Below are 16,863 nucleotides of genomic sequence, written 5' to 3'. Positions count from 1 at the left end.
TTCTAAGGAGTTTCAGACTTAATTTTGGAAGAGCGCGCCCAGCTCTGCGCAAGGGCTGCACGCGCGCTGCAGTAGCGTTCTGTTCTGCGGGACTCCATCACCTGCACGCTGACTGGTTCCTGCAGCGTTGCAAAGCTGCTGATTTTTTTCCCTGCTTTGTTTTTTAAATTCTGCAGTGGGACTCTTCTGGGAAAACGGGTGGGAACCAAAAGGCGATCCTCAATATGATTTTTGTCTTACTGGGTACCATCATGATAACTAACTCCAACCTAGAGGGAATGTCTTAATTCTCAGCTTTTTTTTTTTTTAAATACTATTTTAGCTTGAAAAAAAAAACCCAAAAGAACAACAAAAAATAAAACTAAATCAGACATGATATAGACAAGAGCTACAGTGATTTAGCATAAGAGATTGTCCTCTTTGGATACTTCTGAGCTCCTCTGAAATCAAACCTGAGACCCACATCAATTCAAAAGCAAGGTCATCGTTGTTAATATATAAATGAACATGAATTACCATATGGATTGTTATAAGAAATGGCCATGAAAACCGTACTTATGTACTTGGGGTGTCTTGCTTTGTAAGTATGCAGTAGATGCAATGTGAATTCGTCTTTTTTAGGTTTGGACCTCACAAGGCATTAGCAGCATTCCAAAATTTAGTGCTTTATGTAAACACATTGAGACTGAGAGCAGTAGGAAAAAATCAAAACATTCAAAGGCATGCAACTGGGTAATTCAATAACCCTCACATGTAGAGGCATTTTGCACAGTGGGACTTTAACTTTACGTGGTAGGCAGGCTGGCTGTGTGCTGGAAAGCAGTCCCCCCCACCCCACCCCAACTCCATTTACATGCATAGCTGGCCTGGTAGGTGTAAAAATAGCCAGGCAGCGCCTGAATTGGAAATGGTCACCAATTGCTGCCTGCAGTTGCTGGGGTTTCGAGTTCTCCTCGACCCAGGGCAGCCAGCAGACAGGGAGCCCTGGGGAAGAGGAGCTGGGGGAGCAGAGCATAGGAGGGATCCTCCTCCCGCACCGCCAGAGTCAGCTGTCCTTTGGGAGCGCAGAGCGCAGTCCGCAGTGCAAGGGCAAACCCACTTGTAGGAGTTAACAGAAGAACTGATATGGGCAATGCACCTATTTGCCAGTCATGTCATTCAGACAAAGGAGTAAGAACACAAGGGAACATACAGGATTTGGATAAAACTCCTGACTATTATGGATGCAACAGTGAAGAAAGTAAAGATCCTGAAGCCCTGGTAAGTCTTGGCTTTCTATAAGTCTTGGCTGAAGAGAACAGGAATTAAAGGGACAAACTGAGATGAGACTTGTGGATGTTAGATTTAAAAAAAAAAATCTCTTTGCTCAGCCTGAATCTTACTTGATAGCTTGCAGTATTAACAAATCTGCTAGCTGTGTCCGTGTTCAAGCCTTTTTTTGTTATCGTGACTAATTACAAAGCAGCTGTCACTGTGCTGTGCGGTTCCTTAAAGATATTGTCAGCTACCAAAATGTTTAGATATAGGAAAAGAGCACACTGTTAGTGAACAGAAGTCCTCCAAATGAATGGATGTCATTAATTGTCCTAGTTCACATGACTGCCCTAAAGGATGCTACACTGATCATTTACAAAACTGAATTTGGAAAATTATCTTTTTCATTGTTGTCTGTACAGTACATTAGCTCCGGTTTTCTATGTCTGCAGCTGAGACAGAGCCCCACAGATCTTTGCACAGACGAGGGTGACAGTGAATGGGACGAGGCACACGCGAGGGGGTCACGCTGACGACTGTTTACAGGATTGAGTTAGACACGCACTAAGTGATTACAGCAATAATGTGAGCATTTGTCCTGTAGTGAGGAGAAAATCGGTGAGATGAATATTGGCATAATGTCTTTGGCAAACTATGTCCTTTTTCCTCTTTTTCCCTTCTACTTGGAAAATTTGGTTATAAAATGGTTATTTCAATCAAAATTGGTGATGGAAGGGGGCCAGTTACCAAACTGTTAGCAGAACAAGATGAGAACACCTTTAATGTTGAAATGTCAAAATGTTATGTTTTTCCATTTTGAGTGAAAATAAAATTGTGCTCAGGTCAATATTACCCTTTGCACGTGCATAAATTACTGCAATGCATTGTAGGAACTGTAGTTCACATGAGTAGCAGGGTTTATAAGGGAAGAAGGGACCTGTGACACTCGCAGCAGCAACTTTCAAGGAGGTCTGCTTTGGCACAGGAAGAAAGCAAGTTGGATGCTGTCTTGGTTTCCTGGTAGGAAAGTTTTGGCTGAAATCTTCTGACAAGTTCTACTGCTTATTTCACTGACGGTGTTCCTTAGAAGTACAGCTTCATTTCAGATAAACCATGAAATTAAACCATGTCTTTGAGCTTTCAAGCAAGTTTTTCACCCTTCAAGCAGTTTTAGGGGGAGTTAACAAATAAGCTCTGGCATTTGCGATGCCAAACGTGGAGCTAGGAGTAAGGAAGGTGGAAGTATGGAACTCCCCTGGGGAGTGACGGGCCTGCTGCCATTGCTGAATGTGTGGGGGTATTTTTATTCTTTTCGGACAAGCCTTATAATTTTGCCCTTAGGGTGAGTGGCCTGAAGCTGTTAGACAAGGTATGAAGGTTGCCTGTGCTAAGAAATTCACAAATAAGCAAACCCAGTAACAGTTCTCTCGCTTTGAATGTGCCATCTCCAAGCTGTCCTTCTACTGCATAAGGTCAGGTCTCTGAGGAGGCAGGAGTGAGCCAAATGTAGCAGCATGTGACCTTTGGGTTTTTTTGTTTGTTTGTTTTTTTAAAATACTTTCCAGTGAGGCTTCGGAGCAGGCAGAGATCAGGCGTTTTGATATGTCTTTGATACATTCAATGATAAGATCATGGTTTTATGTGACCCTAGTGAGGGAGAGACAGGGTTACTTTAGAGGGTCTTTCCCGAGTCTGATATTCAAGTCTATAGAGGGTTACAAAGGAAAGTAGCCTCAATTCCCAAAGAACCTGGTTTAAGTAGTTGCATTATATTTATTCTTATGGTTCCTTACGAAGTGGTAAAAAAGGGTTGCTGTAAATTTTAAATGTCAGCCCATTTTTGTGCTGGAGGGATAAAAAGTGAATTTTTTTTTTCCCCCCCAAAGAGGAATATAGCATGCAGCATAATATTTTGTTATCTACGTGTGTCCTGTGCTTTTATATAGCTGTTGCTATGCTTGTTTCTTGGTTTGTCGCCCCTGAAAAAGTGCCACATCAAGCTGAGGATGACGACTCCATGAATCCTGTACCAGATACAAGGTTCAGAATAATTTAGCTGGTATTTAGCCAACTCAAATGGCAAAACTGTTTTGCGTAATCTAATCTTTTCTAAACTAAAATCAAATATAGCCTGGAGCTTCAGGCCCATCTTGCTCAAGAAACCAGAACACGTTTGTTTGACTCTCCTGAATTGTTGGCATTATGCTAAATAACTCTCTCAAGTGGGAATCAAATTTTGGTACTGACTTGACTTCAAATTTGAAATACCAACAACATTTAGAAGCATATTTTCATAAACATATATTATAGCTTTAATTACTTCTATTGTTTTTTGCTGCACTGCTACTAAGAAGGAGGTCTCAGATTGAAAAACACTGAGTTTCGCAACGTTCACAATACATTATTCTCCCTCTTTACTTTAGATATTTACTTACCTGTACATTTGCTACTGAAAGAGTATGATCCAATGTTATTTTGCTGTGCTGGAAATAAGGCTGGACAATGTAGTATTTCAGGCCCTGTAGGACAGACTGCTTCCCCGGTGTCAGGGCAGGGTCATCCCCAGCTCCTGCTGCACCACTCGAAGCAGGAGTTTGCTCTCCTTGATCAGAGTGGTAGATTTGGCAAACATTTCTTAGCATCATACCGGACTGCAAGAAAGTTCATCTAGGGAGTTGATTGTAAAGCTGTGATAAAGAGAAATGATGAGCCGTGGTGATAAGTAGTCTGTAAAAACTTGGGATACTGTGATTGCCAAGAGCAGGGCTCAGGATCCAGGCAGTGCCTTTCACTCCTACTAGTATTGCTAAGGCAATTGTGAGTGAGCACCTGGAATTGAAGCCCAAACGTTTTAATACTGAAGTAGGCCAGAGCCGTGGACCAGTTTTCTGAACAGGCCTTACAGGCAGAGGAAGATGCAGCCCAAGAGCTATTCGTTCTACATATCTTAGGCCCCTATCTTAAGGAGGATTGAACTGCCTTTGGGAAGTATCATTTGCGTTTTGTGATTTTTTTTTTTTTTTTTTTCTTCATTGGATGCTCTAGGTAGCCGAGGTCACCTGCTCGGATTAGAACTGCAGCTTTTGTTCAGGGGAACTTAGATGAAATGGACTCTTCTCCCTGGTGCCCGGAGCTGAATTGTTTGAAATTTAGCCCCAAGACTACAGCTGTTCTGTTCCACAGGTAGTGTTAACGCTGAGGATTAAGGAGACATGATGTCTGCCAAATACCATGAGTGTGATCAGTATACAAAGAGCAGATGTCACAGTTAATGAAGAGAAGAGTTTTGTCTGCTGTAGATGTGCTTCAGGTGTAACTGCCAGTTGGTTAGGAATAAGTTAATGTGAAGAGACAAAAGGAAATTAACTCTGCTGGGTACTGGCCTATTGGCATGAATCCTAAAAAACAAACAAAAAAACCCCCCTAAATCCTGATTTCTCTCCACAAAATGGACAGCTGAAATGTCTTCATTTACTATTTCAGAGTCTGTTTTATCTTTCTGTATAGTAAAGTCTTTAAGGTAAGTTGTCTTTGCAGAATTGGCATTGAATTAGAAATTGTTGTGTTTCCCCTAATAGCCAGTTTGTTTGCATCTATTTTAGCCCATCTCAAAAGGAACATGAAATCATTTTTTCTGTTTACGGTACCCATAAATTACTTTGAATCAATGGGCGATCGATCAGTGGTGTTTAAGAAAGTAAAGCTGTTTGGTTCTCTAGCACTGTTGGTGTTAGCACATTTCTTTTTATTTGGAAATGTCCTTTCATGGTAAGACAAGGGTTAGGAGAGGATGAAAAATTAATGAGGGGGACAGAACTCTCTCTAACATAATCTTCCATAAACCTCATTTACAGGTCAGGTTTTTGTGAAGACTAGTTAAAAAAAAAAATGTTTTCTGTTAGATATTTTTGTCATTCTAATTTTCTCTAGAAGTCTTCTAACATTATTACTTCTTTATTTAGGAGCATCATTAGTAATGGAAACTGTTGTCATGCAAACCGTTGGAATGCCTGACAAATTCTAAGGTTGTTACCAACATCTCAAAATCTCACTATGTGGTGTCCAGATGATCCTAAATGTTATTCCTTTAATATTGTTCCATTCTTTTAGTGGGAATCTTGGTTCTATATCAGTATTTAAGAGACGTGAGTAAATGAGTAACATATAAGAGAACTGAGATTGATCCTGTGTCTCATTTGAACATATCGTTGTTTCAGGAAATGACTAAATAGTACTTCCACGCAAATTTGAGTTTAGGGACCTTTTCCACTGAACAATAGAATGAATCATTTCTATTTTTAGAGTAGCTTAAAAGCCTTAGGAAAGATGTTAAGATTTTTCTGGTTTTTAGGATTAGTCAGACTATGATAAAACTTTTATTCTTTTAAACCAAATCTCTCTCTCTCTCTCTCTCTCTCTCTCTCTCTCTCTCTCTCTTTTTTTTTCTTTTAAATCCATGCTATGTTTTCCAGATGGTCTTGAGGTTCTGTTTTTTAGAGTCACCCTGACTGGTATAACTTGCACACACGATATCCAAGCTGGGGCTTTAAACAAATTGTTTGCTTTTTAAGAATGTGAATAGCCCAGTGGGATGTCAGTGATTACAAATGCCTTAAGTTCTGCTAGTAGTGAAGTATTGTCCTGGATTAGGACCCTATTATTGATGTTGCTTTATATTTTAAAATCAGTATAGATTATAATAACTTCTATCATTTCAGATGCTTTCTTTGGAAGGATGATGTGGCTGGATAGAAGACTTTTATTCCTACTTTACATAGAAAACTATGCAGTTTTGCCTCTGTTCTCACAAACCCTTCATTGACATAGTAAAAGTCATCTGGTAGCGAGTCCAGTATGTCAAATTAACAAACATAGTGGGAGGACTCCTACAGATGTCTGTGGCAGCTAAGTACCATAAAGGGTTCATAGAAGGCATTTACTCCTTGGCTCAAGTGAGGGTTGATTTTTGCATTACTGTTCTCTTCCTCTTTTGCTTCTATTGTTGCTGATATTGGCCCAGACTCAGGAAAATGGTTGAACATGCATTTAAATCCATCCTTTAGCAAAGAACTTAAGCACATGTTTAGTTTGAAACCAGTTAGACCTGAAGAAGTTAAGCGTATGCTGAAGTGATTTGCTGAACATGTTTGTTTATTCTTCTTTTGGTCAAAAACAAAATAAAGCTGACTTAACGTTTGTACATTCCTGTGAAAAGAAAGGAATTGTTGGATAGCCGATATGCTGTAGTTTTGGAATTTCAAAAATGGGTTTGCAAGAGTCAAGGGTATGGGAATATAACAGACAACATGAAATGAAACCCCATAACGATGAATAATGGGGAATTTTCCTATCAGTATCAGAAGACATGATAACTGAAGCCTGACTTTTCCCTGAAGTATCCATTAGGAAAAATTAAAAGGGTCCATAGGCTTATAATAACTTTCAGTTGGGTCTGTTCGGAGCAATCTTGTAACAGGCATTGGCACTCAGATAAAGCTGTTAGGTAGGCATCATTTTCTCCTTTATATGTTACTGAAAATTGTATGATTGTCAGGGATGGGTGTAAGAGCACAAGAAAGTTTTAGAATGTCAAGTGCAGTTTTCTGAGAATGCTCTTCGCAAGAAAATAGGAAACCGTTAACAAAAACTGGGCTGACCTGCTATGAAACGATCACTTGTGATTTTTAAAGTTGAGAAGAAATCTTTTAACTTAGCAATCCTATAAAATTATGTTGGAATTACATAATTCCATCACATAATGTATGTAAGTCGTCATAATGCATTCCTCAACCTGGTTTTATTTTCTTAGCTCCTTTTTTGCAATGACTGTTTCCAGCTCGATTTCCAGTCACCCTAATGAAATTCATTTCTCAAGGACACACTAAGTCTTGAACATTGTTACATGGCTGCAGCCTCTCTGTCTAACGTAAGAAAGCCTTTACTAGTGTACATAATAAATGCAAACAACATTAATCTTCCCACCTGCTTTGGCACTGTATAATCTTGGCTCCTACGCATCCCTTAGCAGGTCTAATGAGACAGTATTCATTTTGAGGCACCTGGGACATACTGAAGGGGGAAACCTCCGATTCCAGTCACCTCGGTCACAGACACATGCATCAGACCATCATTTTTGCACTTTCTAAAATGTGCAAACTAGTTTTGATATGAAATACCACGTAAAGCACAAAAGCTGTTTTTTTTTTCTTTTCTTACAGCTATTTCACTGTCTTGCTGTCACAAAAAGCTTTTTGTTCTAAATAGCAATAGTCTTTATTCCAAAATTTGGGCCCACATACGCTCCGGATGCAACATTACGATGAGGGCAACTCCAGCCACAGTTGCAGTTCAGTGCCATTGAAAGCGGTGCCAACTACTCAGTCTCCTTCGTCACATTCCAAGATTAATTGGTTTAAATACTCAAAGCGCTTGACGTTATTCATGACCATACATATTTTTATTTTTCCCACTTACAAACATCATCTCCAGCCTAGACAGAGAAGTAAATATAGTAATTGTTAATAGTTTAGACCACTGCAATTAAAATAACTGATAGTAATTATTAATAGTTTAGACCACTGAGAATAAAATAACTGGTAATTTCTTCACCATTCAGCCAATCACTAGATCAATTAGCTACATCTTAGTAGAGAATATTTGGCCTGTTAGTAGTCTCTTGGCTCTGAAAGCTTGTCTTACTGTTTGTATTTTGTGGTTCCTGTGATTCAGCTTCTCATTTCTAAGTCGATTGTGTCTTTTTTCTGTACAAAAGGATGCTTTAGATTATGAGGGATATATATGTTTGTTTAGTAAGACTGCTGTTCCAGAATTTTGAGGTTTTTAGTTAAACCCTTTATTAACAAATTCTGTACAGCCAAAGGGTATATAGCAGGTTGGATTGTATCTGATGTAATTGTGTGTGCTTGAATGGGAAAAGCTGTGTAATGAAAATACTTTTCTGAAGTTGAAGTATGAAAATTGTGCAAATTGTTGATCTGGGACTTGGATTCTGAAGTTTCTTTCAGATCTGAGGCTTGATCTGTCTTCTTTCATGTCTCCCTGTAAAATAAGGAAGGGAAAGCATATATTTACAAGCAAAGGAAATGGCTTTGAAATTAAAGCACTGTTGTATTTATTTTGTTTGAGAAGATGCATGTCACTTCATTAATATCTGGGAAAAGAAGTTTCCATTATGGATGGTGTTATCTCATTTAACACGTTTACCAGCGCGAGATTACTGAGCCTGTGCTATTGCAAGCGCAAGATGTAGCTCACCTTCTGGCATGCGTATCACACGGCAGTCTGACACTCTGCTGCGATAGATTCCTTAAAGAAAAAATCCCTTTGCCTGCCTAGCTGGCATAGCTGCACCTTAGGCTGCCGTTCACAGGATCACCATTGTTCTGCTGCATATCTGGAGATGATCAGCATGTGCAGATCAATATAAAAATTATTCTAGTGACAAAGGATAAAATGTGAGTAGCTGGGAAACTGTGGCTGGCAAGGTTTATAGAAGCTGTTTCCTGAGAAACAGTTTCTTTTCAAGTCCCATCTTTTACATTTGAATGCTAGTATGAAAGAAGCTATCCTACTGGCAAAAGAGACGTACATGACAAATGAGCTGGTTAATGGTAACACCTCATCTGTGCTTCTCTGTAGGGTTGCAGCCAATTAAGTGATGCCTGGTTTTGAACAGATGGTTTCTGAAATCAGAGAATAACCAAGCCAATTGGGACAAAATTTAGTGGTTGCCTCAAGGGTATGAGCGTAAATTGACACTGTAGAAAGTATGGCATAATAAAAATTAACGGAATGTGTTTACATTGCTGTGATTTTCTTTTTTCCTCTTTTAACTACTCAATAACATCAGGAAGTCATGGAAACTTGAGTTTAGATGATGCAACTTTACTTCTGTGCTGAACTGAATTCTCAGCTACAGGCATTACCTGAATATATTAACATGCTGAGCCACGAGTGAATTTAGAGCTTTTTGATGAAGAAAAAATAGTTAACAAGCGCTCAGCGTTTTAGTAATTATAGAAACAGCTGTTGAGCAACCACTTCCTCACAATTCTGAAGATTGTACATGGCCATAACACTGTCAGATAAACCTAAAGCTTGCCGCATTGATATATTCTGTCTTGATGCTGACTTTATGTACAATAATAACACAAGATTCAATTAAACATGAATGGTTTTATGACTAGTGGTGGTTTAGGTTCCTTGGTATATATAATGCAAGCAAGTTCCTGCAGGTTTTGCTCACCCGCTGGTCAGGGCCAGCTTCCTCAAAAGTTACAGTCGGTTCAGTTTTCTCCATAGAATCAAAGCAGTATGTCACAGAGTGGACGTTTGAAAGGTAATTAAAAGGGTTATTAGTTTTAAGATACATACTTTAATACACATACAAACCAAAAATGTTACACTGAAGTGTGAAACTACTACTTGTTCCTTATGCACCAGTTTTGCATTCTGTGTTTTCTGTCATTCAGTTAATAGCCTATATTAAAAAGGCAAGAGCTGATGGTCTCGGCCTCATTGCTAGCCTCCCTTCTGTCACAGGAGCTGTTTGTGCTTACGGACAGGCCGGGGGTCATTATTCTCATTTCGGGGGGGGGAGGGGGGGAAAGGAGGTGAGGGAGAAGAGACAGAAGAAAAAAGAAAAAGCCAACTTGCAGGAGCATTGTGGGAATGACTTCAAACAAGTTATTAGATGGTTTGGATGATGACATTATGAGAGCTGTCTTTTAGTTATTGAAAACAGAAAGCTGCTACCCCTCAATATTTTGTTTCTAAGCATGAAGCTGTCAGCAGCTATAATATGATTATGCTGAGATAGTCCCATGATTTTTGTACAGCATGTGATTTCAACCCTGTGTATCACAATGTATTTTTACACATATCTATGAAATGCCTTTGAGAAATAGGGGCATGTTACGTGCCATGAGTGATGTGGTGTGCTATGAGGCAGAAAAGGCACCTGGAGAAAGCACAGAGTACCCAGAAGGAAGGTTTCTGACTCTTAGAATAAAATACTAATTTCCATATATGGTTTAATTACTGAGACTCCCTGGGCTGTAAGTGTTTCAAAATCAGGCAAAATTCTGGCACCACAATTAGCAAGAAGGAAGTGGAATCCATTGCTGCTTAGGCTTTTTTTTTTTTTTTTCCCCAACAGGTACGTTCATTTTCTCCTTCCTCTTGTATCTTTCTTATGTAATGTCTGGCAACTAGCTATTTATAAAGACCATTTTTTATTCTTCTGTGAGTGTTCTTTGCTATTGATGTACTTAAGGTTATGGCAGTCATTTCACATTGTAGTTCATTTGTTCATAGCACTGTGAAAATTCTCATACTGGCTGACATTATTTATTCTCAGTCAAAAGTTAATGAAGAAAAGTTAAATTAAAAGATGCTCAAGGATTTGTTTATAAGGTTTGGTAACACCAAATATTCCCCACAAATCCGTAGCATGTGTTAGACTTGTATTGCGAATAGAGTGGGGAAAAAAGAAGTTACCGAAGACTCGTACTCTCTCACTGATAAGTGTTGGAAACTTTTTTAGGACTCTTGTCCTACTTTGTGATCAATACTTGGATGACTGTACAACTGCAAGTAAATAATACAGATTTGGTTGCAGTTGCTGTGAAAAAAAATTGCTAAGGAGCAGTCAAATACTTTTGTTAGCAGTGTATTTTTCATAGAACAGCTTAGATACCTCAAAATAGTGCGTTAGAAAAAGCTTGTTGATTCAACCAGGTTGTCAGTTTGTCCCACACTATAAAATATCGATTAAGTATTCTTCAGCCCTTCATATCTTATTCTAGTTGTGTGTTGATAATACATTGCTTAGATTGCAGAGTCTTAGTGGCCACAGGTAAGCAAAGTGATCCTTAACTTTGGGTGGCCTGATCTGTGAGTGCCGTGCAGAGATGCCAGCTGAGACTTTGCAAGTTCAGATGTCAGTATCTGAGTTTGCCACACGGCAACCTTCTCCTGCTGGCAGCCACAGCAAGTGGTTGCTGGTATCTGCTGAAGGCATACCCTTCTCTTCTTTTGTAATCCTTTCTTTTTCTTACCAGTACAGTGCTTGCTTTTGAAAGGGAAGAGGGGATACGGGTATGATCTGCCTATATGTGCGTACCTCTGAAAAATCTCAGAGGTATATGCATAGGAAGAGGTGACGTGTAAAGTGTCACGTGGTGCAATGCATGTTCCATGTTTTTATCTTCTTTCTCATAAAGGAAGTGTATTTGAAAGGCGGTTCATAGACAGTTTGTCTTCACCAGTCAACAAACTAATGAAGACCAGTATGGCAGCTTCTGTGCTACAGAAATGTGCCATGAATTCAAATAAAAATCTACATGCAAGGAAACAAAATGAGACTAAATCGACTGGAAAAGTCTACAGATCCTGAATCATGGTTTCGTAGCATGGCAGGGCTACAGGGAGCTGCTAATATTTACTACTGAGACAGTTTTCCTAAAATCAATTTGAATTTGTGAGTATGCCAAAGTGAGTAAATTGCTGCGACAGCAGTACTGACTTTCTAAAGACCTTGAAAGAATCAGGGAAATGGGAGACTGCTGATGAGCTACTGAGCTACTGAAACACTACAGAGCTGACAAACCAAGCCAGCAAAGAAAATACTGATATTAGTACTCCACTTTTAACTTGTGGGTTTCCTGTGCTTTAAAATGCAGTGCTGAATCTCAGAATGCCCCTGTAGAGAGTTTAACGGAAGAACACACTACTGTTTGTGTGTGAATAAAAAATACATAGGGTCTAGTTTAAGTGAATTGCTGCTTCATTTCTTTGAGTTGTATGTTCAAGTTTGATTTAAATGACGAACATTTTTATGTCATCTTAGACACTGTAGCAGGAATGTCATGCAAGAGAGAGAATAAAAAAGGGCTCGATAGGCTTGCTTGTTTCCTCTGCTGTGGCTTGCATTTATCAGGTTTTTTTCCCAAGTATATTTGCCAGCCCTTAAAATAAAAAAGTGAGAAGGAGGCAGTCTTTGGGATTTGATTTAACATCCATTGATCATCCCCGACTGTTAAGTATTGCAGGTACTGCGGTGTGGCTCCATGCAGGTGCCTGCTGGGTTAGGCAGTTGTCACGTGCGTGTTGGCAGTTGTTTTCCTCGTGCTTTTCATATGATTCTGTGAGGAGCTATTTAGAAAAGGGAGAGGCAGCACTGCAAAGAAATGGGTGCCATGCTATTCATCTAGCATCAGATCAGCACATGCTGCACTAAGAAAACACATGAAAAAAAATAGGCCACGTGGACATTCAAAGGAACGCAAGTGAAACATCGAGATCTCGCTGAGATTTTAGCAATCTCGCTGCTCTCTTATTCGCAGTCAACCACTGTTATTTCAGAATGAGAACATACGCAGTAAGAGATGCTTCTGGAGTAAAAGTGCTTATACAAGGAGTTAATCATGAATAGTTAATTCGTAATAACTCTTTGTGTAGACAAGAAGTACATGTTTTGTGTTATGATCAATATTCAGATATGCCTAGCGCATCATCAAGCAATATGCGTTGCACTAACTTAATTTTGAGATAACAAAAGTATGAATAAAGGAAGTGAGAACCTGTTATGGAAGTGATGAAAACACTTGAAATATATTAGTATTGTCAGAGCTAAAATTTGTGGTCATCCAACAATAAGTCAAGTTTAACATTTTAGCCTATCATACTTTCCTCTGTGTGAAAGAAAAGCAAGAGATGATGGATTCGTCTCTGATAAAAGAGAAGTTTTAGGTGTTTATTTTGTCATTGTCACTTAACACCTTTCTAGAAGTTTAAAAACAGATGATTGCAGCCTTGACATGCTAAATTACTGTGGAAATATTAAAGCATGAATAAAAACGGGAGAAAAGACAGCAGGTAAAATGTGTGTCCTATTGAAGGCAAAGATACTTTTCCCATTGATTTCAAGAGTGCTAGGATTTCACCCCTCTGGTGCTTTAATTTTTGACCTTAGTCAGTGTTTTCACGAAGGCAGTTGCTCTTTCAGGACATTTAAGCGTTACAATTTGATTGTGCTTTTTGTGTGCACATTCACAGCGTAGGAGATGGTGCAGTGCTGAGAGCTATCCTTTGCTCTTAAATGGGGTCTCTTTCAGAATCATCTGCTGTGTCAAGCCTCGCTCGACTGACTCAAGCCTGAAGCTATAAAAGGGTTCTCTCAATGTGAATTCCTGTGCTACCTTCCTCTTCACCCAGCTGTGTGTTTAGAAAGATGGTCTGTTTTCTTAACGCTAAAAGATGCGGAAAATGTGCTCAAGTTTGCTGAAAGGAATTTAAAAGGAAATATTTTTGTCCTGGCATGTAGCACAGTTGTAAGAAGAATCATTTTGATGACATCCATGTGTTGCAGGTTAAAATAGGTTGGGATTGGTGATTGTAAAGCTGTTAGCACAGTATGATAAGAAGGGTGGCTGAAATAAATGTCCTGAAATGGATTGGGTGACTGAAATAAATTGCTTTGTCGATCAGTGTTAATAAGGTGAAAGTGGGAGGCTTTTAGTATACTGCCAGGGTATGAAAGAATGGTGTTTCTGGCAGGGAGGTGAAATTAGATGAGAAACGCGTTCAACCCAGTTTGGAGGTGTTTTGCTGGAACACTAAGTACTCGCCCGGTGGCGTGCATATCTTCCTGTAGCTCTGATCCGGGCCCTACAAAACATGCTTTTACAGTTATTTATCTACTTTCTGAAATACACTCCCACTCTATTTGTTTAAGTATGAAAATTGCTGCTGTCTCTGTGTGTGTCCCCAAAAGCTTATTCTCTTTAAATGTTAATATCTGTTGCATGACGTTTTTTCTCCTGGTCCCATTTACATGAGTGTAGGTTCACGTGTGGGTGAACATCAAAGTGTATGCTGGTTTCAAAGGCAAGAGGCCTGAAGCATTTCATACTGCCTTGCTTAACCATATATCCCACAATCTAGCTGAAAAATAAACCTTTTTTTTTTTTCTCTTACGCTACCTATAAATACTAGTAGGGCTTAACATGTGAATATGTGAGTACGAGCGGTTTAGGAGTGAGCATGTTTGCAACATTATCCTGGATTTAAATACTCAGGCTTGAGTACTTCATCCGCTTTGTTGTAGGGTTAGCAGCAGTTGCAATGCTGCCCAGGTTTTTTTGTTTTGTTCTGTTTTGTTTTTAATTTTCCGTTATCATGGCCCACTTCTGTGTTGCAGCTGATAAAATATATCCATAGGACTATTTGGCCTTCGCATGTCTGTCTTGTCTGCAGTATGTAACCCTGAGCTGTTGTGTGTGCATGAACACAGATTGTAGTTATATAACTTTGTAAGCGACTACGAATCCAAGGCCAATGCATATTTTCTTTAAGTAGTATAGCTAATAATGTTATGGGTCACTTATGTTTGGAAGTTTTGAGCACATATACAAAAACCAGACTGCTATTGCTAGGAAGTCGATGCATTTACTTTATTTCCCTCATTATCAATACTAATTGCTACGATTTCTCTCTTTTCTTCGGCTCTTGCTCGGTTTTTGAACTTGAGCAATTATTGCACTATTTTTGCTTGCCCAGACAGATCTACAGTTCTTTTGTGCCAGTGTTGCCTTGTATGCATATGCTAATTAATGGAGACATAGTACAAAGTCAGTTTTCTTCACAAATTTATGCTTCTGCGGCATCAAACATGGAAACCTTTGACCGTGATGAAGTTGTGGTCTCTTTTAAGCAGGAGCTAACTAGAGGATTTTTTCTTATCTTTTTTACAGTCTGACAGCAATGCAAGCTTTCTCCGAGCTGCAAGAGCTGGCAATCTGGACAAAGTAGTGGAATACCTGAAGAGTGGAATAGACATTAACACATGTAATCAGGTAAGATATTTGAAGGCCAGAAGTTTGCAACAGTGAGTTCCAAAGACCTTCTCTCCCCAGGTTTTTAAGGCTGGATTGTTTCATATAAACATTTTAATGTATCTCAAGCTGTGTTTTCAGACTTGTTCTTCAATGGCACCCTTCTATAGAAAGCTGATAGTGCCTAAAAAATTTCTGTGTTGTTTTTAGTAAAGCTTTATATTAGCCTTTTTTGGATCTTCTTTCTTGATAGTGTCTTGCAGGTTTGCATATGTGAAGTGGTAGAGTACCTGTATTCAGAACTTAAGTTATGCTGTGGTGGACTAACCCTATTGGACCTGCTATTGGGAAGTTCCAGTTCTAATTGAAACCATGGACACTAAATATAGCTGTACTCTTCAAAATACTCAAGCCATGATAACATTTATGTTCTAGCTAAGGAAATTACATCCTTTGGATGCAGATGGAAAAAAAAAAAAAGATAAAATATGCCTGGCTATCAAGTTGAGAGTTTTCAGAATTTCTGCTGAGCTTCTTTGCAGAAGGCTGCTTTCAGATGTCACACTGCTACAGCTGTTTTCTGCAAAGTCCACCCCACTCTCTCCAGCGCTGCTTGGTTTTGTATTGCTGTGGCAGAATGAGATTAAACTTCCTTTCTGAACAGGCTTGTAAAGCAAGCGAGCCCAGTGTGCCCACTAGTCCTTCAGTTTTCATTCTCATACTGATGGTCTGCCCATTCTTCTATTTGTCTGAAAAGCTATCTACTGATAGTCATATTCTTTGCTCCCTGTTAGACGTTGTTATTTATTAATTGTAACAAGGCACGGGTCCTCGTGTAATTTTAACGAAGGAAAATCCTTTCTCCAAACAACTTGCATTCTAAATACGGGTTGAGAAGCAAGAGATGTTACAACAAATTGACAGATGAGCAGATGATGGCATTGAGATGACTTCGATTAATAAATTTTGCAACATGCTCGTGTCAGTTTTGTAGCTGTTTTGAAGTGATCTTTTCTGGTATCGGCACAGGTGTAGGGATAGTATAAAAGAAAGTTCCAAATGTCTTGTTGCAAGCATTTGTCTAAAGGACAGCGTAGACTGGTTTTGTTGGCAGAGCCAAGGGACAAGTCGAAAGCCATACATGAAACATGGTGTCCTTACGCATACCTCTGAAAACATTGCTTTGGAGTTTTGAAGTAAGGTGCACTTGAAGAAGGGAAGCTGACAGAGACAATGTATTTCAAGCAGCAATCGGCAAAGATCTTTGCAGTAGTGTTTGAGTAGCTTTAAGAGCTGAGTTGCAAAATGTTCTTTAATCTCACCTAGTGAAGTTTCTTAAAAAGATCATTTCTTTTCACATTCATTTACTGTTATGTTCAAGCTCTGTAGCACAGGGACGTTGTTAGAGTCTGGGGTTTCTACCATATCCAGAACAAGAGCTGTCTTCCAGGACTCTTTCTCGTTGATGCTATGATAGCAATAACTTAAGAAAAAAAAAAAAAACAACCTACAGGTCTGAATTTTGAAAAAATTTAGAATTTTGACTATTCTGAAAGAAATTATCCAGGCCCTGTTGCAATATGTTGGCATACATTTCTTCAGAATAAACATGGTCTGCGTTTTCAGTTTTATGCTTGCTTTTCAGTTTTCTTTATTGCTTGGATTACTCATTAAAATAATGTGAATGCTGGGGGAATGGGATAGCAATTGAATAATTTATACCAAAAAAGAGCAGATGTTAGCCAAATAAATT

General features: G+C 39.1%; 1 protein-coding gene across 15 annotated transcripts in view; it reads left to right on the top strand.

Annotated features, from left to right (window-relative positions):
- ANK2 (ankyrin 2) overlaps window positions 1-16,863 on the top strand; it is a 360,943-nt gene that overhangs the window by 189,838 nt on the left and 154,242 nt on the right. For all 15 annotated transcript variants that reach the window (XM_068941794.1, XM_068941796.1, XM_068941799.1 and 12 more), the window contains one exon: window positions 15,030-15,131. In XM_068941794.1, coding sequence (XP_068797895.1) covers window positions 15,030-15,131 — 102 coding nt within the window. The remainder of the gene's footprint in view (window positions 1-15,029; window positions 15,132-16,863) is intronic.

The sequence above is a fragment of the Struthio camelus genome, chromosome 4, assembly GCF_040807025.1.
Source record: "Struthio camelus isolate bStrCam1 chromosome 4, bStrCam1.hap1, whole genome shotgun sequence".
In the NCBI taxonomy this organism is placed as follows: Eukaryota; Metazoa; Chordata; class Aves; order Struthioniformes; family Struthionidae; genus Struthio; species Struthio camelus.
This window is presented reverse-complemented; position numbering and strand designations above follow the sequence as displayed.